Source organism: Larus michahellis, chromosome 7 (assembly GCF_964199755.1).
Source record: "Larus michahellis chromosome 7, bLarMic1.1, whole genome shotgun sequence".
Lineage (NCBI taxonomy): Eukaryota > Metazoa > Chordata > Aves > Charadriiformes > Laridae > Larus > Larus michahellis.
In genome coordinates this window covers 37,994,415-38,017,592 of record NC_133902.1, presented here as the reverse complement: position 1 = coordinate 38,017,592, position 23,178 = coordinate 37,994,415, and the positions used below count along the sequence as shown (strand labels likewise).

Here is a 23,178-nt window from a genome sequence, read left to right as displayed (position 1 = left end):
GTATTTAAGAGCTGCCGCATTTGGAAAACAAGATTTCAGAAAGTTACTTTTTCATCCTTTCTGTCCACCCCGGTTTTATTTTCATCTAGGATTTTAGTTTAGTCCATAGTATAACTCCACCTGCTTTGCCATGAAATTACTCTTGCTTCCTGTATTGCCTGAATATCTGTATAATGTGATTTCTGTATAGGTAGAATCCTTGCAAGCGGAAATAAAAGGGAAGATGGATGATTACAATAAGCTGTTATTAGAAAAGGAGCAAAAACATCAAGAAATTGCAACTCGTGATAAAGAGATAGAAAAACTGGTGGCACAGATACGAGAACTGGAGCACAGCAGTACTGAAGTCTCAAAGACTGTACACTACTTGGAACAACAACTGCAAAAAATGAAGAAAGTGGAAACCGAATTGAAACAAGTAATTTTTAAATACTTAATTAAATGGGAGTGGCATCATGCACACAGTGTCTTCAGGGAGGTATCAATGACTGTGTTAACAGTGTTGTTTGAGACTATCCCTGGCACCTAGTGCTGAGTTAAACTGTTGTACTAATGGCAGCTATCACAGCCAGTTTTAAACAAACTCTGGTTTTATGAACTATAAGCCTACTTACTATAGAGATTGCTTTTTGACAGTTGTCACGTTTGCATGAATTGGAGCTGCTCTTTTGCTCCTCTGGAAGTTCCTGAGAAGATAGTGTTACTGAATATTAACCATCGTGGGTCTTCAATAAATAACTGTGTTTAAAATCATGTTATCTTAATTGGTAGCTCTTCTGGCTATGTGCCCTTGGAGCCAGATCTGTTTGCCATACTCAGAAATTTTTAGTGTTTTGTTACTACTGCAGATTGAATCACAGCTTGGAGTTAAGAATTACATTCCATTTAGCAAAAGTATTTGTCTTTTACCAGACATCTGAGTAACCTTTTCTACCTTCTTCAACTATATGTTTTAGTTTCCTCCCAGCAGTTTTCCTTGGTTAAATATTGTTGGTGTGTCTGTCAAGTTTGCAGATTTGATAATGGCATGGTCTAAGCTAAATTTTTTAGTTTAATTGCTAATTCTGTAAATATTTGCTTCCATTATTTTTCATTTTAAAAACAATGACCAAAATATTGTTTTGGTTTAGCTTCAGCTAACGTGATATAGACTAACCAGTCTTAGTTTATTAGATACTATTATTCCTATCTATTTGGCATTTGCTTCTGGAGATTGCATCTGGAGAACTGCTTGGTTTTAGACTCCCATGTACAAGAAAGATGTTGGTGTACTGAAACAAGTCTAGCAAAGGACTGTCAAGATGATCAGGGGGCTGGAGCAAATAATTTTTGAGGGGATGCTGAGAAAACAGGGTTTGTTTAGCTTTGTGGAGACCTTATTGTTGCCTTACAACCACATAATATGAGGTTATAGAGAAGACAGAGTCAGACTTGGAGGTGCACAGTGAAAGGATGAGAAGATATGAGCATAAACTGCAACAAGGGAAATTCCAATTAAATGGTAGGGGGAAATGGTCATACTGGGGGCAGCCAAATGTTGAAAAAGGTGCTTAGTGTGGTAATGGTGACAAGTTAGTCTGCTCTGAGTCAGAGATTGGACCAGAAAGCTCTAGAAACCCTTCCCATCTTAAGCTATTCTGTGAGTTCATCCAAACATACAAAAGCTGTGCCCATTAGCTTTCTCTGGCTTGTCTTGGAGTGGATAGAGACGGTGATACTGTTGTTAGCAAGTTCCTGTTTTCTCTGAAATCTTAGCTTTCTGTTAAACACGCTTTCTTTATCGATGTGAGTTCAAAATATTCTTTTAGCTGTCTGAATGTCCCAGTAAATTGGTCTTTCTTAAAAATCCTGAATAAGCTAAATTCAGACTTTTTTTTTCTTTTTTCCAAGAAACTAATTCATCAGCTTTAGGCAAGTTTATAGTATTCAATTTGCCAACTGTAGGCATTGTAATAGCTTGTCTTGAAGCAATTTCATGCAGTACATAAGTGCCAGCGGAGTTCTAAGAATAATTGCATGTCATGAAATTTTTCTGTAAAAATAAAGTTGATGCAAATGGCAATTACAGATTATTACTGTCCCCCAAATTACAACATATGAAAAGTGTAGGTGTTGCAGTTAATGGCAACTAGTGCTAATAAGAAATAGGTCTGGAAAGAGAGATTTTGAATACGGAACAGTATCTTTTTGCAAAGAGTACTGACTAAACTCACAGCTAGCAGATCCATTTATCCTGCTGTCATGTGCATGGAGCAGGTCTTTGTTTTTTCCTAGCCCAGTTCCTTTCAGTTGTTTAGGTGGTTGATACATAACATTGATGCTTCTGGTTAGGGCTGTGCTGTGATGATTGCTCATCCTTTGGCTTGAGGTCTCGAAAATGCGTCTCATTTAAGGAGGCTGCCATCCTATGGATTTTGGTATCAGCGAAAGAAGGCACCATGTTAGACTACATCTGTGTGGGCAGGTTTTACTGTGAAGGTGCATTACATAAAGCTCTGATTTTTGCCTGGGTTGCCACTTGTTTTTGCTGGGTCACTGTAGCAACCTCGGAACATAGCAACTGGAGAATGCTAGGAGAAACTGAACTCTTGTGTGCAGAGTGGTGCAAACGCCATGAACTACGGCAGGCTTGCAGCTCTGCTATCCAGTAAATGCAGGAACATCTGAGGTAAGGCAGCCCAGTTCTGCAGGAATCTGGTTTTGCGCGTTGTTATTTTTGTCAGTGATTAAGAGGAGCTTTAAAGTGGTATGGGTTATGTCTTGTTTTTAGTTAATATGAAACCAAAAAAGGCTATTTCGTTGCTTGGGTTTTGTTATTAGTGAGTTCTTTCATACACGGGAGCAGGAGACCTGAGGGGCTGGTTAATATCATAGGTTTCTTGTGATGGCAAGAAGAGTTTTCATTTTTTCCTTCAGGAAAAACAAAGATATTTCTGATAGGTGCTTTTCTACCCAAAAAAAGTGCAAGTGATGCTTTCATAATTACTACATTTTTTTTATCCTGCCAGTGATATTAGCTGTGAACGACACAGCTTTGTACACTAACTGGCTGTCTCCCCTATAACTTCCTTTCCTCTTCTGTGCTGTGCGTCCCTGGACTGCCCCCAGAACTGGACAGAAAGCCAGTGGGGACTGGCTGGGTGCTAGTGGGTGGAAGTCAGATGGCCTATTTAGTATGGACATGAACGGTTTTAAATACCTGGTTTTGGGCATGCTGTTTTGGTACTGCGATACAGCGTTAACTTTGTAATTTACTTCTCATTTTTTTTAATTGATGCTTCTTTCATTTTAAGAACAGAAGATACTATCTGTGTACTCTGGGTCTTTGTTCTCTTTGATTAGAGAAAAGATGGTCAAATTTCACATAATATTTTGGCAAATCATACGAGTCTAAAATAACTCTTCCATTAGAGATATGTGTATTGAGCTATGGGGAGAATAATGTTGACCAGCAAAGGCAGTTACTGCCTTAGGTTTTTTGTCCAGTTTTCCTTTCTTGTATTAAGTAAAGATATGTACTGCTGTTTGGACAACTTTCCAAGTGAAGTTTTCCTCCTTGGACTGACCCAGCTCCTTAGAAGGACTGTGAGAGAAAGAGGACCAAAGGAGACGTTTCTAAAATTAATAAGTAAAAATATGATAGCTTGACAGACCACAGATCTGACAGAAGCTTAGTGCTGGTGCTTCCCATTCGGGCTTAACATGAAGTACTTGTAGTAGGTGTTTGATCTACCCAAAATTCTCCATCTCTTAAATTAAACTAAGTCTCCACCTCTTAAATTTAGCTTGGCAAATATATAGTATCGTAATGAATTTGGAAATGGCTACAAGAACAAGATGTTTAGATTATTAAATATACAAAACACTTTGTAATTGAGAAGGTAATCTATCACTGAATGCTAAATTTTCATAAGTTGTTAAACTTGGGGTAGAAAAAATAAAAGGGTAAAAACTTAAGTGAGCTAAACAACATTCATTTGGTTTGCATTCCTATTTCTTTATAAGCCATTGTGATTACGTACTTTTTCTTCTTGTACTGGGGTTTGTCAGGGATGATGATGAAGTATTTTGGCAGGATTGTTCTGGTTAGGTGGATATGTATATTCACAACAATTCATTCTAACATATTAAAAAAATATTTTTGCAGGATAAAGAGGCATTACAACAGCAACAGTACAATAACCTCATTCAGATCTCTGCTCTACAGTCTAAATTGGATGAAGCGAGGCACAGAGTACCAGCAGACGGCAGTCCTGCCCCAGTGCTAAAGGAGCAGTTACAAGCAGAGCAGGAGGCACTTCAGGCAAAGGAGAGAGAGGTTAGAGTTTTGGTAGGGTCCTGTGAAATTTTGAGTCACTCACATAATTGCAGAAACATTTTTTGCAGAATTGTAGCTGGGAATTTAAGAATTCAAAAACCCAGTAACTAATGTTGTAGTAAATGTGTCTTCTTGCCCACTATTCTCTATGCTTTGGTGTTAACTAACCTTCCTCTATCTTGCTTTTCTTTTTTGTCATCCCCTTGTCCATCTCCCCTCCCACTGAAGACTGTCTTGTGATGATTCACGTCAACTTTGAGACTGATTGATCAATATCTGTTGTAAACTGATTTTTCCTTTCCTTCCAAAGTGGAAGTGAAGCAGAAGGCAGTTAGTTCTACTTTCATTTGACTTTGAGAGTGAGCGATAATTCTTTTAAGAACAGAAGGGACAATTACACATAATGGTGTCACCTGACCTTCTCTGTTTTGTGAACCAGAGAATGTTAGAGATGAGTACAGTACTTGTGTCAAGCTAAGCTGAAATGCAGTGTAATTGGTCACATTATTTAGAACTTTTACTGGATTTACACACACAGATACATACATACATATGCCCCTGCTGTGTGTTTATGTAATACTACATATTTAATATAGTATCTATATATATATCTGAAACATACAGTCTAGTTTAGGATGTGCAAAGAAGAAAAACATGGGTGATCCTCCAGTTAATTGTACACGATTGTTCCAAGAGCAGTAAGATAATAAAAACTAATTTCTTACAGATGGAAGTTCCAAGTCTATTATGAAGTCTGACTTCAGGAGCCATTAAGCCTTTTTCATTCTCAGAGCCCCTATACCTTGCTACCCATTAAGGCAAGAGGTGATAAAACCTGTGAGTGGCAAGATCACAGTGTTTCCAAATAGCTCTTTGCTGTCGAGCTTTCAAACAGCTACAAACAGAGAAATGTGTAGTTATTGACTCTTTTACAGGTTGAAGGAGTCAATGTTCAGAACTTTCCTGATTGCTGTGTTACTGGGATTAGCACTGCAGTGTTATTTCTCCCTTCTAGGAGGAGGAGAATGGTGACTGTGTTAAGTGCTTGTGATTACATTAGACATCAACTGCTAACACGTCTCCTATTTTTATGCCAAATTACATCTGTGGTCAAGCCTTGATTATTCAGAGCAGAGATTAACCTATCTTTTATGAGTAGTTAGATCTTTTTCAAAGAAAACTAACAACCTTTGCAGTACTTCGCAGGTTTCACAGCTGAGGAGGTGGAACACTAGCTTCTTACTTTCTTTTTATGCCTCAATTATTTTATTAATGCAAATTGATTAGAGAGAGTTTAAATCATAGAATTTGCTGAAGTTACTTGTTCTCAGTAAATAAGGTGATGAATGAAGTTTTTTTCATTTCTGCTTAATTAAGAGGACTTAATTGAAACAACTACACACTTTCTTCTTTTTTAGATTGCAAGCTTGTTAGACCAACTACAACAATATAAAGATAATTTGATCAGTAAAAACGAGGAGATATTGCAGCTGAACTTGCAGTTAGAGATGCAAAAAAACCTTAGCACTTCCAGCATCAGCCAGCTTCAGTTAGAGAATGCACACTTGAAGGTAGGTTTCCTTAGCTTTAGTATGCGTGAGCTAAAACTTCAGAGCCCTCTGTTCTTGAGGGTTATGGTCTTTATCTCCTGATGTTATAAACAGATACTTGGTTTTGTTTCTCTTGTCGAGGGAATATCGCATTACCGTTACAATGCTAATGCTGTTTATCGTGTAACAAAAACCACCCAACACTCTAGATTCATGCTTATGGCATTATCTTCTAGAGTAATTTGATTTAAATGAAAAGGTTAGCTTTTTTCTAGCCGTGACAGATTATGAACTACTGTGTTGTCATTTAGTAAACACTATACAGTTTTGTGTGCATTCCTGACCTCTACAGCCATAGCAAATGTTACAAGTTGGAAAACTAGTTTGTTGTCAGTCTGGCAACTAGCGTCTTCATCTCCTACCTTGAAAGTTGAGAAATGTTATGGCAATCTAATCTAGTGGTACAAATCTAAATAAAGTAGCTGCAGTTGTGTTCTTGAGTTCTTTAACATTATAGTAAGGAAGGGAGTGTTTAAATAAAGCCCTTGGCTCTGTTCTGCCATTAGGTTGGGAGAGAAAGTAAGTCCTTTCTAATGAGACTGCTGGTTTTTCTGATCAGGAGGACCTAACAAAACTTCATGTGAAGCAAAATCAGGACCTGAGTATTAGTGATTCCTCATCCTTGTCGTTCCCACAAGCCCTACTTAAAGAAAAGAATCAAGAAATCGATCACTTGAATGAGCAGATGAAGAGGCTTCAGCGTAAGCTAGAGAATACTCTGGAGAATAAAGTAAGAGTACTTACTGTATGTTCATTGCTTGATTTTGAGGGAAGCAAGGTATACAAAATCTTACTGAAAAATGAAAACTATTTGGTAATTCTCTTAGGAAAGTAGATAGCATTCTGAGTAGCTACCAGCTGAAGTGTGCAGTTCTTCCTGCTGTTAAATGTGTGAATTCATGCCTGTGTGATTCAGAAGAAAAATGTCATTTAAACTTCTATGTGCAATACTAGTTCTACCTACATACAGTAATATTCAAACCTTATCATTTTGCTTAGGTTATGGAAGACCAAAAATCTGAAATTGAAGAACTCAGATCACTTGTTGAGCACCTTCGTGGTGACCAGGAAAGGCTGCATAAGGACAAAGAAGAAGAGGTAGAGCAACTCCATGGAGTAATTGAGAAGCTTCAAAAAGAGCTGGCACAATTTGGACCAGTATGTCATGAAGTTAGTGACAACCAAGATCAATTTGTATTGGGAAAGGCAGTGGAAAACCTTCAGAATGAGTTGAGGAAGGGACTGATAGATTGTCAGGGTGATAGTGATCCAAACGGAAAAAATACATTGCTACTCTCCAAAGTGAGAGAACTTCAGGAGGAACTAGAGGTGGTCTCCACTGCTAGAGAAGCTCTTCAGCAGCAACTGGAAGAGAAGGAATCACAGTTCAAAATGGAAGTGGAAATTTTGGAGAAAAAATGCCAAAAATTACGAGAGTCATCAGAGCAGCATGTTGCAGAGCTAACCTCTCTGAGAACACAGTATGATGCACTTCAGGAAGAGTACAGCCTTTTCCGAACACATTTTTCTCAGAGAGAGGTTGAAGCAAGGATGACATTTTCTCATGTTCAAGAACTTGAAGATACTGTGAGAGAAAGGGAAGCAAATCCTCTAGAGAAAGACAGGCAAATGAAGAGAATGGCGGATCAAAAAGAAGCTGCCACAACCAAGCTGCAGTACTTAACAAAAGAGGCAGCAGAGCTTCAAACCGGGTCGGAAAAGAGAGATGCAAGTCAGGCTCAAGATGTTTGTACACTTCAGTTAGAAGTTTCTAGACTTGATTTCCAGGTGCAAACACTGAATCAGAGAGAAGTAGCTTATCAGAAACAAATCAATGAACTGCAAGGTAGCACTGCAAAACTGAAAGATCAAATTGAGGCATATGTGAAAGAGCTTGAAGCCTTACAATTGGAAAGAGGTGAACTTATTTCACAGTTGCAGTTGTACAAGCCAAAGGAGCAACATGATCATGAAGAGACTAACTTTCTCAAGCCGTTCTGCCAGGGAGAAAGAAAAGGCGAAGCCCTTAAAAAAGGCATGGAGGAATTGGAAGAACTGGAAGCAAATATTGATCAGTCATTTGCAGTACTGGCTTCCCCTACTGATAAACCGGTATGTGATTTGTTTTTTAAGAGTATTATTTATTTGTTTTTTTAAATAATCCAATTTTGTGTCATATAAAGCCCTATAGCTTATCCTTTTCAGTGCTGTAAGAAAGGGTGAAGATGAATACTGTGGTATAAAAACAACTGTGATGAGTGAGTTGAAAGTCTGTCTATTTTTGTGTAGTTTCTCCAGCAGTAGCTAGAGGTAGATGCCTGGAAGGACTAAGAACAGGGCAAGCATTCATGGAAACCTAATCCAGTCAGTTTTTCTGAGCTGGATATGGTTTTGGGTGCAGATCCTAGGGTATGTATTGGGTGTAGGTAGCAAGGTGTTGGCAGTGGGGGAGCTGTAGGGAGGCCTCTGAGAAAAGGCTGGGGCTGCTCCATGCCGGGCACAGCTGGTTCCACCCTTGAGCCTGTCAGCCATGTGCATGACACTGCTGCAAAAACATTTTTAAGAAAGGGCAAAATGCTGCACAACCAGTGAAGAGTGAGGGAGGAAAAGTGTGAGAAGCAGCCCATGGAAGAGACCATGCTAGCGCAGATATCGACACTGCAGGGGAAGAGTTAGGAGTTTGGAGTGAAGGAGCAAAATTGAGCCTGGGGAGAAAAGGCTGAGGGGTGGGGGGGGAAGCTGTTTCCGTGTTTGCCTTTGTTTCTTCACATCCAAATCTATTTTAATGGCAATAGATCAAATAATTTTTCTCCAAGTCAAGTCTGGTTTTCCCATGAAAGTAATTAGTAGGTGATACCCCTGTCTGTGTCTCTACCCATGAGCTCTTTCCATCTTATTTTCTCCCCTCGATCTGTTGAGGAGTGAGAGAGGGGCTGGGTAGGCAGCTGGCCAAGTTCAACCAACCACAAGCTACTAGGACTATGTTTGCCATGCTTTATGGCTGTCTTGGAGAACTACATGAAAATACTTTGTCATGTATCATATTTTTTTTTTTTTAGAAACCTTTATTTACTGTGCCTCTCTCTCATAATAAATTTAAATCTTTTTTAGAATCATTTGCTCCAGATAACCTAATGTGAACTTTTGGAAAGCACTAGGACCCAGATGACCTGTTTTTCAGAGGGCTGTGGTTGTCTGTAATATACCAGCTTACTGTCTTTTAAGGCTGGCTTACGGAGGTGATAAGTGTTAGTAAGAGGGCTTATATGAGAAGTTCTGGAGTGCATAGGAAAGGAAAAAGGTTAGGTGTCAGGCTTATGTGGATTTTGGAGATCCTGACTGACAGTATGATATGGGTATAAAAATCCAAGGTGGTTGACTTACACTGTACTACTTACCCCTTTGTAGTGGGAAGGGAAGATGGCTTTTCAGCACCGGGTAGAAATGGTGGTTTATAGGTAGAATTACTTTATTTCCAAGTTAGGCAAAATAACTGAGCTTGGTATTGGTATTGCTAATGGTAAAAACCTACTTGCAAAGTTACTGTGATGTTACAGAATGTTTCATATTACTTTGCCATTTCACTTCATAGCCCAGCAATCACAACAGGATGTAGTTCTTCATTTTAAAACCTACTCAGTAATAACAGTGGGTTTTCATTAGGCTTTCGTTTGTTATCTTTGAAATACACTGATGTATGTAGGATGTAGCTTATTTAAATTACACTCGAATACCATCTCTCCTTATTTAAAGAAATTATAGGATAATCACTATGTAAAATCACTTAGGATTATTTTTTAAGCAAAATGAAGTGTGTAGCTATGCAAAATCTGTGATCGTTACTGGTGTTTTTATTTTTATTTGCTTAAAAGTTCTAGTTTGGATCACTGCCATTTGCCTAGGTGATACCGTACATTCAGGGTTATCTCAGAAATCCCTCAGAAAAAGGGACTGGGTGGGAATAGTGTTGAATGACCTATGCAGAATTATGTACTTCAGACCACTGAATGGATGTATACAGGGCAGCAGCAGAGTTTATCCACCTGACTTCCAGTCTAATGGTCTACTGGACCACGTTGCTTACACAGATAGTGATTGTTAGGTCCCTTCTTAAAGAACAGAAGTAACTGCCTTAACCAAATATGCTACGTACCAGATTTACTGACTGTGTTTTTTATCTGTCTCTAAAGGTCTCTTTTAAGTTGTAATAGCCACTCGGTAGCAGCAGTAGCTCATGAAGGTCAGTTATCATCTTCCTGGTGGAAATCACAGGCAGCAACACTGTCTTTCTCTTGTCCAGAATAAGAGTACAACTGCTTGATCTCAGTAATGATTATTTATTACAAGCTTACATTACTAAATTAAATTATTTATTAAATTAAATTAATTAAATTAAATACTTTATATTTAATTTAAATATTAAATTAATTAAATACTAAATCTTTGTGAGATCCAGTCAACTGCATTATTTATGCTGTTTGTCACGTAAAATACATACAGAGTGTGAGGTGCATGCACAACTTTAAATCATAGTTACTGTAGATATAATTTGAGAATGCATGGAAAATATACGATACATATGAATATGGAAATAGCTCACAAAAATATTTTTTCTTTGAACACTATGCGGGGAGAGGTAAAGGCTGTGAACACTTCACAGAATGAAAGGAATGTGGCATGTCATAAAGAAGAACCTAATTCTGAATTGTGTTCAGCAAAAAAGGAGTTAGGATTCAGTGAAGAGAGGACTGGTAAAATTTTGGAGGATTTAAAGGTATGCTGTAATTCTGGAGGCAGTTAAATGATTTAAAAATCACTTTTCAAGTAGAAACTTAGATTATGAAAAGTTCACATATATATGTCAGTATATGTATTTCTATGTTTAAGTGTTAAAAGTTTTACAGTAAGCTGAGGAGGGATGATCGTCAAAGTTAGAGAATATGCTGAGTCAAAGTAAACAAACTACCATGTCTTCAAACATTCATTACAACAGACCTTTTCCTACAGATCTAGTTTATCCCAGTATAAGGAAAAGTACAATATTTGGTTTGGAGTATCAACTATGGATAGTTGATAGTGACCATGAGCCTGAGAGCTGGAGAAGGAGAAAAAGAGCAATATTTGGGTACCTCCTGCTGTTCTGGTATGCATTAGCTAAATGCTATTATACAGAACATCTTCAGAGGAAAAGAAATGACTACTCTTTGGAGTACCAAGACGGAAAACCCACATGAGATTAAGCAGCTCTTTACTTAACCCTGAATAGTGAATGACGGTTCAAACTGCTAACGTTGAAGACCCTTTGTGTAATAGTGAACATAACACAAACAAATGCAGCATTCTTAGAGGAGCAAAAAAAAAAACCCTACAGTTATTCTTGGGTTCAAAAGTGTGAACAATGTGGAAATTAGGAAATTTATTAAAATGAAAGCTGGAGGAGCAGCTAAAAGGATAAAGTACTTGCAGCTAGCACTGGGCTTAAAACAGGCTAGGACTCATCAGCTAAGATCGATGATTAACAACAAAGGATCAAGATGACGGTCTAAAAAGAGAGAGAGAACAATTATTCACTGTATCTTAGAATGTAAGAGGTATGGAGGATGAAATGAAATTTGCGTGGTGGCAGGTTTAAAATAAATTAAAATACCTTTTCAAACAGTGCATCATTTAGACTCTTAGCCACAGAATCTAAGAGGTCAAAAGAATGTTTTTATCTTAAAATGACTTGGATTGAGCGATTGAAGGAAAAATCAGCAAAGAACTGTCAAACAGAAAGATGTTGACTGCATGTGTGGCCTGGGATGTGTAGACTTTGGATTGCAGGATGCTTGGGGAGGTACCACTTCGCAAAACAGGACAAAGCTCTGCTGTCTGGCAGGTTCCTTTGCAGAAAGATTGTTTTAGTCCTGTTAAAACTTCATCAGGATGATGGCAGTAAAACAGAGAGAGAACTACAGAAATAGGGATCCAGAAATTCCTCATTTAAAGAGAGAAGTGGGGGAGAAAGGCAGCAAGGAGGGAAAACAGACCCCTCTTAAAGCAGTGGGTGGGACAGCTTCTGAGGGGCCTTTGAGAGGATTCAGTGCCTGGGGTACTGAAGATGAAAAAGTGGAGGGAGCAAGGTAGCCAGACCTTCTGTATAAGTTACGGAGTCATTAGAAGAGAAAACTGCAGCTTGGCACGCTCAATAAATGTTCTGGCGTCTCCCTTCTGCCACAGAAGAGGCACAGCCTTTGCCATGAGCACACTTGTGCCTACTTTTCCTTTAGGAGTGTCTATATTAATGGTATCAGTATGTCCTGGAATTGCAGTGAGTTGGGCATTAGCCTTAGGGTTCCTTAATCACTTGGTGATGGCAAGTCCTACCACACTGGATCCCTGAGGTTATAAAGATGAGAGTAAAGGTATTTTCAAGATGTGGTTCAGAGGTGTTCCATTTGAATGTTGGCCTCCAGGTGGAGTGAATAACAGGTTTACAGGCTGAAAGATAGGAAGGTTTGACTTTTTGACTTCTGGAGTAAGCAGTGGGACTTGTTGGAGCCCTGGCTCTGCAACAGCCGCCTTCCCATGGTGTCTGGTACAGCTGCTTGTTCAAAAGAGCATTAAGGTCATAGGAAAAGAACAGTAACTTCAAGAGGTTTTAGGAAGGAAAGAAAGCTCTTTATACAGAAATGCTGACTAAATGAGAGCCTTGTAGTAAGGTAGGCAGGGATGTATCTGCATACTCTGTGGCACAGTATTGACATTAGGCAGATGTCTCTGCAGTTTGAAGGTGGAAGTCCAGCCTTGGCCTGGTCAGTGACCATGCCCTCACACTATAGGAAAGATGCTTGAAAGGTTCTGTGGCCACTCAGATACCCAAGCGCTCAGGGTGGAAAATAGCTAGTTATGTGCAAGGATCACAATAACGCAGGAAGATGGACACCTGTTGTGTCCATGCTAGCTGTATTTCCCTTTTGGCCTCTGTCAGAGATGGTGGTTGGGTAGAAAGACTTTGGTCTGGTTTTATGGAGTCAGAGTTTGAGAAATGGTCTGCAGTGCTGCTGATCTGCAGAGACCTAGGTTTGTTCCTTGATGCTTGGAAAAATAAAATAAAAAAAAAAAAGGTAGAGTACTCCTGTGGGAACAGGATGCTAAAAGGTACAAGTATGGCCGTACCACAATCTAGGATATAGCATGTTGGCACGTGTGGCTGCTCTGTGTGTCGCATGATGGGACACGTGAATCCATGTTGCAGTTCCCTCCAGTGACTAGAAGCAGGTGGTTGACAGTTTCTCCTGTATTGAAATGGCAGGCATAGGAACCATCTGTAGACTTCTTAACCAAGTTTTTCCTGGTTCCATGGGTCAGGAATTAAGCCTTAAGATAGTTCAGGAGGTATGTCCAGTTAGGAAAGCAACAGGTTTTGATTTGTTTTTATTTGAAAGTAGGAAGATTATCTACATAGCTACAAGGAATACCCTTTTTTCTTGATTGATACAAAAGTCAGCTCTGCAGAAATAAATTTGCTTACTGTAAAGATTGTTTTTTGTCTCCTATTGATGATATGCTTGTTAAAAAGTTAGCTAGCATAAAAAATATACTAAACTGTTGGATCATTTTTACATAAAACCTGGGAATAATAAGAAATATGATTATTAAATTTGAGAAGATATTTTTAAATGCATGTCTTTCAGTTTGCAAAATCATATTTAAATTCCATTAAACAATTAATATGTGTTATTTCACTGTAGGGAAAAGATGAAGTTATTTTTGACTTGACGACTTGCAATAAAAATCCAAAACCTCAGATTAAGCGATTACAAGAAAATATCTTGACTCAGGAATTGGATGTGATCAACAAGTCTGAAGAGGAGCAAAATTTGAAAAAGCATTGCCAGCAAATGTTGGAAATTCATCAAACTCCCAATTCTCCAAAACACAATTTGAACATAGGCAAAGACACTTCAAAAGACTCTCAGAATTTCATTGCAGGTATGGCTTTATGGGGCTCGCCTGAGATTGTGAGGAAGCAAGATATAAGCATGGAGCTTCAACCAGTGCTTCATCTGACGCCCTTTTCGGAAGTTGAAAGCACAGATTTTGAAATGATGCACTCCAGGTCATCCATGCAAGAAGATAATTCTCTATTGCTGGGATATTCTAACCTGTATGAAAATGGCAGTGAGGAGGCAGCAGTGGGAGTAGACAGAAAATCTCCAGCTTCCTCTGAAAGTACCTATTCTGATGACCAAGATATGGAGAAGAAGATTTTTGTAAGTGATATTTCATGTCTGATTTAATTCTAATTAAGCAAGGCTGCTCAGCTCTGTCCCCCTCGGATCATTTGTTGGGTCATTGGCTCCGAGTAGTAGAAACATAGACACCGAAAGGGGGTATCTCCAGTAATGTTCTCGTCACGTGATTTTTAGTTCCTCTCTCACTGTCAAATTGTGGAGCACATTCTGGCCTGTATTAAAACACTGTTAACCACTGCTTCTAATAACTGAAAACAGTCTTCCAAAACCTAGAATTGATCAATAAGCTGCTTACAGCAGGTTTTGCATCCTGCATGTCTATATGTTGCTGATGCGGTGTAAGTAAAAACATGGGTATTGCTCTTGTCTTCTCAGTAGATTTGAGAGGACTCTTCAAATCCTGGTACTTTTGCAGTGACGCTACATGGAAGTAACTGATAAATTTGTGATAATACTTCATGTGAAAGTAGTTAAGCTAAAACCTGTAAAACATTTTTGCTACCACGATATTCAAATTTACTGTAACAGTTCTCCACTTACAAATATCTGTCACTGAGTGTTAGAAGAGACTGCTTCAAAATTGGAGAACAGAGGTTTTTCTTTTTAATGGAATTATTTTATATATCTGTGTCTGTATTATTTCACAGGAAGATAAAGTTTGTACTTCAGAAAATTAATCTTCGGTTGTATGTTTTTGTGCCTTGCTTTTGAAGGGCAATTAATTACAAATACATGTCTATTTCTTAAGGCTATTGAAGGGGGGTGGGGTGGGGGCGGAAAAAGAGATGGAATGTCTTCCAAAGAGCAGCAATGTGGCATTTGTCATGGTATTTGCCATCTCAAACACTATGATCAAGTAGGCATTTGTTAAAATCTGCACTAGTAATAAAGTTGTTATAAATGCAGAAAACTCTACAGCTGGATTCAGAAAACTAAATTAACATGAAAAATTATTTCCAAGCAGATGAGAGAAGCTGATAATCTAACTTTAACCCCTTCTGATTTACAAGATGATGTAAGATCAAGACCATCTGCTGTAGATGCAATGAGCGATGGATATGGCAGCAGTAAGTTGAACTTTGTAGATTTCTTTCACCTTTTGTTAACTTCAGTATAAAAATACTATAACTTTTCCTCTTTCTCCCATTTTCTTTTACTGTAGATCTTTTATTTGAAAGCTATGCCTTTGTCAGGTGGTTCTTTTGTTTAGACTTATGTATTTGTGCTAGCGGCAGTCTGCTTTTGCCTTTTCATCTTTACATACTGAAAAGGAGACATGGGGTTTTAGCAAGTGGTTTAACTACAGCACCTTCTCTGGTGCTAAAGGCAACTTAAAACCTTTTAAGTTAGTTGAGATCTCAACCAACTAACTTCATCTGACCCTACATTCATACTAAGAGAAGAAATCCTGGTTATTTTGCAAGTGATGCTGGTTTCATGTTCTTTTCATCTGTGTAACACTTGTGGGGGCGGTCTCTTTCTTCAGATACCAGCTCAAATTTGGCAGCTAAACTAATGCAGGAGCTACAAACGTCAGACCACCTAGATGCTAGTTCCATGGCTTATCTGCAGTACCGTGGAATGTTTCCAGATATTATGCAATCAATGAAAGAAAAGGAAATACTTTCACCACAGCTGAAGGTAATATATGATTAATAGAAGCATACCATCCTCTGAAGTGCCCTTTCATAACAGACATGATGCTCTGGGGTTGGAGAATGAAGAGCACATTGAGTAACTGACAGGATCCAGGAAAAGCCAACCATGCAAAGTTGATGCAACCACCCACTTGTATTAGAACCAGTGCCACCAGAAGAGCATGTTAAGTATTAGTAATTGGAGGTTCCTTACTGAAAGTCACTGAAGCACTCATTTGCCATCAGACAATTTCTCTAGAGAAGTTTGCTGCCTACCAGGAGCTTGTATTTGTGACATCACTAAGAAGCTGCCAAGTCTGGTGAGCTCTACAGATTGTCATACGCTCCTACTCTTCCATGTAGGGTCTAACAATACTGTAACAAGGCAACTTGGAACACGAAAAGAGACTATATGTCCCTCAGATCAACTTTAAAAGGATTTGGGAGCACAAGTGGTATTCTCCTCTATCCTCCCAGCCAGAGGAAGGGGTCCAGGATGGAGGACACAAACAGATGAATGCCTGGCTGTGTAGCTGGTGCTATACTCAAGGTTTTGGTTTCTGTGTTCATAGATCTACCTTTGAGAAGCTGGGTCTGTTGGGGGCTGATGTGACTCATATGTCCAAGTGGGGTAAGAGTGTCTTCACCAATGAGCTGCCCAAACCTATACGGAGAGCTCTAAATTAGACTTAGCGGGAGAAGGGGATAGGGTTTTGAGCAACAGAGAAGAGCCAGGGGCTGCTGATGTATTAGAAACCACCAGGGAAATACCTGTGAAATGCCTCAAAACTGCGTCTTGTTCCTCCAAAAAGGAGATGCAGTCAACAGCCCAAGTGAAGTGCCTTTATACCAATGCACATAGCATGGGTAACAAACCAGAGGAGCTGGCAGTCTCTGTGCACATAGAAAGCTATGATCTAATTGCTATCACTGAAACTTGATGGGACAAAGCACGTGATTGGAGCAATGCAACTGATGGCTATAAACAATTCAGAAGAGACAGGTGAGGAAGGAGAGGCAGCAGGGTTTCTCCTTGTGTAAAAAAACCAAACAAACAAACAAAACCCCAAAAAAACCCCAAAACCCAAGGATTCATTGTACAGAGTTGTCTTTGAAAAGCAGAGTAGATTTAGGATGCTGCATTTTAGGAGAGTGAGTTTTCAGTTGTTTAAGGAATTTGTGGGTGGGACTTCCTGGGAAACTGCCTTTGTGGATAAAGGACCAGAACAGAGCTGGCAGCTATTTAAGGATACTTTTCTTACAGCACCAAAGCTTTTGATTCCTATGTGTAAGAAATCAGGCAAGGAAGGAAGGCACAAGACAAGCGTGGCTGAGTAAGGACCCTGTGGTTTAACTAAAGTGTAAGAGGCAAATGCACAGACAGTGGAAGCAGGGATATGTAACCTGGGAAGAATATAGGGATGCAGCCTGGATGTGTAGGGATGGGATCAGGAAAGCTAAGGAACAGTTGGAGGGGAATTTGTCAAGGAATGTGAGGAAGAATAATAAGAAGGGCTTCTACTAGTACATTGAACAGAAAAGGAAGATTAAATAAATAGAAGAACTAATTAATGACAACCTACAAGGCTGAAGTACTCATTAATTTTTTTGCCAAGTTTACACTGGCAACCACTTTTCTCACATCTTAAGTCCCTGAACTTCAAGGCAGGGACTGGGGGAATTAAGTTCTTTCCATTGTAAGAGAAGGTCATGTTCAAGACCACCTAAGGAACCTGAACATACACAAGTCTATGGGACACGAAGAGATAAATCCCAGGTTCCTGTGGGAATTGGCAGATGATGTTGAGTGGCTTATCAGCTACATCTTTGAAGAGTCATGGCAGTCTGATGAAGTTTCCAGTGACTGGAAAAAAGGGAAACATTACACCCACTTTTAAAACGAATAATAAAGAGGACCCTGGGAACTACTGACCTTTCAGCCTCACCTCAGTGCCCAGTAAGACAGTGAAACAGATCCTTCTGGAACTTACATTGAACCATATACAAAACAGGGAGGTGATTAGATACAGCCAACATGGCTTCACCAAGGGCCAATCATGCCTGACTAATCTGGTGGCCTTCTATGATGGAGTGACTGTATCAGTGAACAAGGGAACAGCAAGTGGTATCAATACGGGCTGGGGGCTGAAGGGATTGAGAGCAGTCCTGCAGAGGACGTAAATGGACGTAAAAATGGACGTAAGCCAGCACTATCCACTTGCAGCCCAGAAAGCCAAGCATATTTTGGGCCACATCACAAGAAGTGTGGCCAGTAGGTCAAGGGAGGTGACTCTCCCCCTCTACTCTGCTCTCGTGAGACCCCACATCCAGCTCTGGAGCCTTCAGCATAGGACTAGACAGGGACCTGTTGGAGAGGGTCCAGAGGAGGGCCACGAAGATCATCAGAGGGCTGGAGCACCTCTCCTATGAGGACAGGCTGAGAGAGTTTGCATTGTTCAGCCTGGAGAAGAGAAGGCTCTGGGGAGACCTTATTGCAGCCTTTCAGTACTTAAAGGGGGCTTATGAGAAAGATGGAGAGGGGTTTTTACCAGGACTTGTAGTGACAGGAGAAGGAGAAACAGTTTTAAAATGAAAGAGGGTAAATTTAGATAGGACGTAAGTAAGAAATTCTTTATGATGAAAGTGGTGAGACACTGGAACAGTTTGCCCAGAGAAGCTGTGGCTGCCCCATCCCTGGAAACATTCAAGGTTAGGTTGGATGAGGCTTTGGGCTACGTGATCTAATGAAAGATGTCCCCCATTCCTGTTGCAGGGGAGTTGGACTAGATGATCTTAAAAGGTCCCTTCCAACCCAAACCATTCTATGATTCTGTATCTAAACAATTAATAATTCTCAAAGAGCATAGTTTCATAGACTTCATGGAAGAAATGGATTTTATTTTACCTTATGAAACAGAATTTTTTTATTTAGTTTCTTTCAAGGATCTAGACTTTACTGGTTGTAAGGTCTGAGTGCATATTCCAGTACTGAATGTTTAGTTTGAGCACTTAGTGTACTTCTGTTGTTAATATTTAATGAAGGTATTCATCATTTAGCACTGGGTCTTGACGTAATCGCTATTTTGATTCCAGTGACAGAAAAGCAACTCAAGTTGGTTCAAAAGTTAAGTCATTCAAAAAAAGTGCAAAGAAGGACTATCAAGACTTAAAGAAAAGTACTCCATATTGTTGTTGTTAAAGTAAGTAGCAATGAGAAACAGCTTCACATTGAGAGTGGTATATTTTTTTTTTTTATGAGATGTATCATAGAATCATAGAACGTGTTGGGTTGCAAGGGACCTTTAAAGGCCATCTAGTCCAACCTCCCTGCAGTAAGCAGGGACACCTTTAACTAGACCAGGTTGCTCAGAGCCTCATCAAGCCTGGCCTTGAATGTCTCCAGGGATGGGGCCTCCACCACCTCTCTGGGCATCCTGTTCCAGTGTCTCACCACCTTCATTGTAAAGAACTTCATCCTAATGTCTAATCTAAACCTACCCTGCTCCAGTTTTAACACCGTTGCCCCTCGTCCTATCGCTACATGCCCTTGTAAACAGCCCCTCCCCAGCTTTCCTGTAGGCCCCCTTCAGGTACTGGAAGGCCACTATATAAGGTCTGGCCGGTGCCTTCTCTTCTCCAGGCTGAACAACCCCAACTCTCTCCACCCGTCCTCATAGCACAGGTGCTCCAGCTCTCCGATCATCCTTGTGGCCCTCCTCTAGACCCTTTCCAACGGGTCCGTGTCCTTCTTGTGCTGAGGGCTCCAGAGCTGGACACAGTACTCCAGGTGTGGTCTCACGAGAGCAGATTAGAGGGGGAGTTGTGGGGGACCGTGTCAAAGGCCTTGCAGAAGTCCAGATAGATGATATCCGTAGCTCTCCCCTTGTCCACTGATGCAGTCACTCTGTTGTAGAAAGCCACTAGGTTGGTCAGGCAGGACCTGGCCCTGGTGAAACCATGCTGGCTGTCTCAAATCACCTCCATGTCTTCCGTGTGCCTTAGCATAGCTTCTAGGAGGATCTGTTCCATGACCTTTCCAGGCACAGAGGTGAAGCTGACAGGGCAGTAGTTCCTGGGGCCCTCCTTTCTACCCTTTTTAAAAATGGGTGCAATGTTTCCCTTTTTCCAGTTGCCAGGGACTTCACCTGACTGCCATGACTTTTCAAAGATCATGGAGAGTGGCTTGGCAACTACCTCAGGCAATTCCCTCAGGACTCTGGGGTGCATCTCATCAGGTCCCATAGATTTGTGTATATTCAGGTTCCTCAGATGGTCACAAACCTTGTCTTCACTTACTGTGGGAGGGACTTTGTGCCCCAGGTCCCTGTCTTGCAGTCCTTCAACCTGGGAGGCATGAGGAGAGAGGCTGGCAGTGAAGACAGAGGCAAAAAAGTTGTTGAGAACTTCACCCTTCTCATCGTCTGTTGTTACCAGTTTGCCATTCTTGGTCATTAGGGAGGACACGCTTTCTTTGACCTTCCTTTTCTGGTTGACATACCTGTAGAAGCCCTTCTTGTTATTCTTAGCATCCCTTGCCATGTTCAGCGCCAACCGTGCCTTGGCCTTCCTGACCTCATCCCTACATACGCAGGCAGCATCCCTATACTCTTCTCAGGACACCTGATCCTGCTCGAGCTGCCTGTGCGGTTCCTTCTTGCCTTTTAGTTTGACCAGCAGGTCCCAACTCAGCCATTCAGTATGTAGAAAAGGACTTAAATCTCCAGTGATCTTTTTTGAAAAGAGACCAGGAAACATCTGTGCATGATGCTTGTGAACAGGGAATTTATTTAAAAGAGATTATTTTAGCTGACATCAGAGGAAACAATTTCCACTGTGTAAATTATTAAGACTGATTATTTTGGGAGATGTTCTTTGTACGTAATCTGCTAAATTAAGATAAGTTTGTCTAAATATGTAATTCAGGTTTCTGACTTTACTGAGGTTTAGTAACGTGGCTTCAGACTTGTTAGGATTTAATTTTTTCCTAGAAAAGTTAGCTAAATAGTTCAGCAACAACAAAGATAAAGTACAGTCCTTTGCCTTAGTTCCATATTAGCATGTTGATGCACACAGCAATAAGATGCACTGGCCAAGGCTGCCATTTGTACTTTAACATTGTGAATACAGTATTTAAGAATGCAGAGGCCACTGTATTCTTAAATATTTACCTCAGTTTTTAGGAAATAAAAATTCTCTGGTAACTGTTGGCTCATTCTATATGTGTGTGTGTGTCTATGTGTATTCTTTGTTTATTAAGCATGCCAAGTAGGAGGGCTGACCTGCTTGCCTTTATCTGTATCACAACCTTGGACAGCCTTCTAATTTTTATTGTCTGGTGCTGTGGCATCCTGCTCTTACACTGTCAGCATGCTGATGACTGTTTCCTAGTATTATTCATTATGGTGTCTTTTTTCTTTTCAGACTGTGCTGAAGATGGTATATGAGGAGAGCCGCAAGATATTGGCTTTGTCAGAACATCCCGTTGGTTTTAGGGAGCTGAAAAATGTTCATGATACCAGAGCGGTGATGGAGGGATGGCAGAAGGAGGGCTTAACCTTGTTGGATGCTATACAGTCACTGAAAGATTACGTTAGCAAGGTGGCAGATAGAGGAGACAAGGTATGACAATAAAAATATCCTTTAAAGCAAGGTAACCATTTTTTTTATATATAAAGAAATGCATATTGTTATGTAGTTAGTGCTTGTATGTATATATATAAACGTACCTATGTATGAGGAGCAAGGGACTCTTTCCTTTCTGAGATTTGAACAGACCTCTTTGAACACCTTTGGTCTGCTTAAATTAACAGATAGGTATACTCATACACAGTAGTAATATGGAAGACAGCGGATTGGAGATTGAGAGAGATGCCATTTAAAAAAACCAATTGTTTTAACAGGAACATTCAGGTATTGCTGCTGACTGGAGAGGAGAACTCCTGCAAGCAGTACAGAGCATGTTTGAGAAGGAGAGAAATGTGTTGCAAATTGACTTGAAGTCTCACTTCTCCAATCATGAGTCTGGTGATGACGGTTCGTTAGCGGAAAAACTGGAGTATATCATGAAACAACAAGTAAGAAAACCTCTTAAAGTGTTATGCTCATAAATCACTTCTACTGTTGCCCCGTATTATTTGGACATTTTTACAGTTTTATTACTTCTGTTGTTAAATCTTATCTCATGCGTTATTCCAGATTGTGCGGGATCAGTAGGCTTTTATAGTCTATGTTTTGGTACCATTTTTCTCACACTTTGTATATTGTCTTACAAAGCCTATTGATTGTTTTAGCTGGCATCCAGAAAAAATAGCGATCTGGAGACTGTCGTAGTGAAAAGGAAATATTTGATAAAAAGGGAAGGAGGGGAAGAACTCCATCTAGGAGCTTCACAGAATTCTCTTGCAAAGGATACATATTGAACTAACTCTGAATCTCTTTTGGGATTTTTTTGCTGATAATGTTTAGTTTTTAGGTTCAGACCAGATGGTTTGTCGTAACGATGATGTATGAACTATTATTAATAAGTATTACTTTATTTGGAATCTAGTGAAGTGGGGTTTTTCTTTTTTTACTTAATGTTAACATGAAGCATGAACTTAGTCATTTGAAGTTGCCTCTGTGCTTGTACTGCAAGGGTTTCTCTAGGGTTTATCTTTGTAGAAAATATGGGAACAGCCTTGTAGATTTAATAGGACTTGGTTTGTTTTCAGGAGGAACAGAAGCAGATGGTTGTAGAGCACTTTTTCTCCTCAGACCGGAATAGCTTGCTCTCTGAAATACAGGATCTCCGAGCTCAGTTGCGCATGACACATCTTCAGAACCAGGAGAAGCTACAGCAGTTACAGGAAACCCTTACCAATGCGGAAGATCATGGGAGCAAACAAGAGCACTGCCTTCGGAGGAAAGGTAGTAATCCCAGGTTCTTGTTATCCGGTCTCCTATGTCAATTCTTTCTTTTTTTTGCCTAGAAGATAAAAGGCAAAAAAAGATTGTTTTGCACAGAAGCAGATGCTGTATAATTCCTCAGTTTTACTAATGCATTCAGCTTTCCTACAATTTTAGCACAGGAAGGAATTGTTCTTCTTTGTAATATTAATAGTTAAGAAAAATCTGTGCAAAGCAAAGAGAAGCTTTAAAATAACCCAGAGCAACAGAACTGAAGGGTGACTGTTAAATAGTGTACACGTGTAGAAAACTTATCAAGGATAGTAAAATTTCGTTGTTAGTTTTCAGGAAATTCTTCATGTATATGTTTGCTAGTAAACGGATGGGTTTGCTTAATGAGGTTTAGAATCCATTAGTAACAGGTTACTTAAAAGCTTGTCCCAGTAACTCTCATAGTCTCACCCAGCCTTCATGTTCTCCTCACTTTGCCT

General features: G+C 39.8%; 1 protein-coding gene across 15 annotated transcripts in view; it reads left to right on the top strand.

Moving 5' to 3' along the window:
• PCNT (pericentrin) overlaps positions 1 to 23,178 on the top strand; it is a 105,818-nt gene that overhangs the window by 63,939 nt on the left and 18,701 nt on the right. For 13 of the 15 annotated variants that reach the window (XM_074596296.1, XM_074596301.1, XM_074596302.1 and 10 more), the window contains 11 exons: positions 191 to 418; positions 4,148 to 4,318; positions 5,737 to 5,889; positions 6,488 to 6,658; positions 6,928 to 8,040; positions 13,662 to 14,183; positions 15,127 to 15,232; positions 15,652 to 15,806; positions 21,224 to 21,421; positions 21,703 to 21,876; positions 22,513 to 22,708. In XM_074596296.1, the coding sequence (XP_074452397.1) occupies positions 191 to 418; positions 4,148 to 4,318; positions 5,737 to 5,889; positions 6,488 to 6,658; positions 6,928 to 8,040; positions 13,662 to 14,183; positions 15,127 to 15,232; positions 15,652 to 15,806; positions 21,224 to 21,421; positions 21,703 to 21,876; positions 22,513 to 22,708 (3,187 nt within the window). The remainder of the gene's footprint in view (positions 1 to 190; positions 419 to 4,147; positions 4,319 to 5,736; positions 5,890 to 6,487; positions 6,659 to 6,927; positions 8,041 to 13,661; positions 14,184 to 15,126; positions 15,233 to 15,651; positions 15,807 to 21,223; positions 21,422 to 21,702; positions 21,877 to 22,512; positions 22,709 to 23,178) is intronic. The other 2 variants (XM_074596305.1, XM_074596292.1) reach the window with 1 other exon arrangement.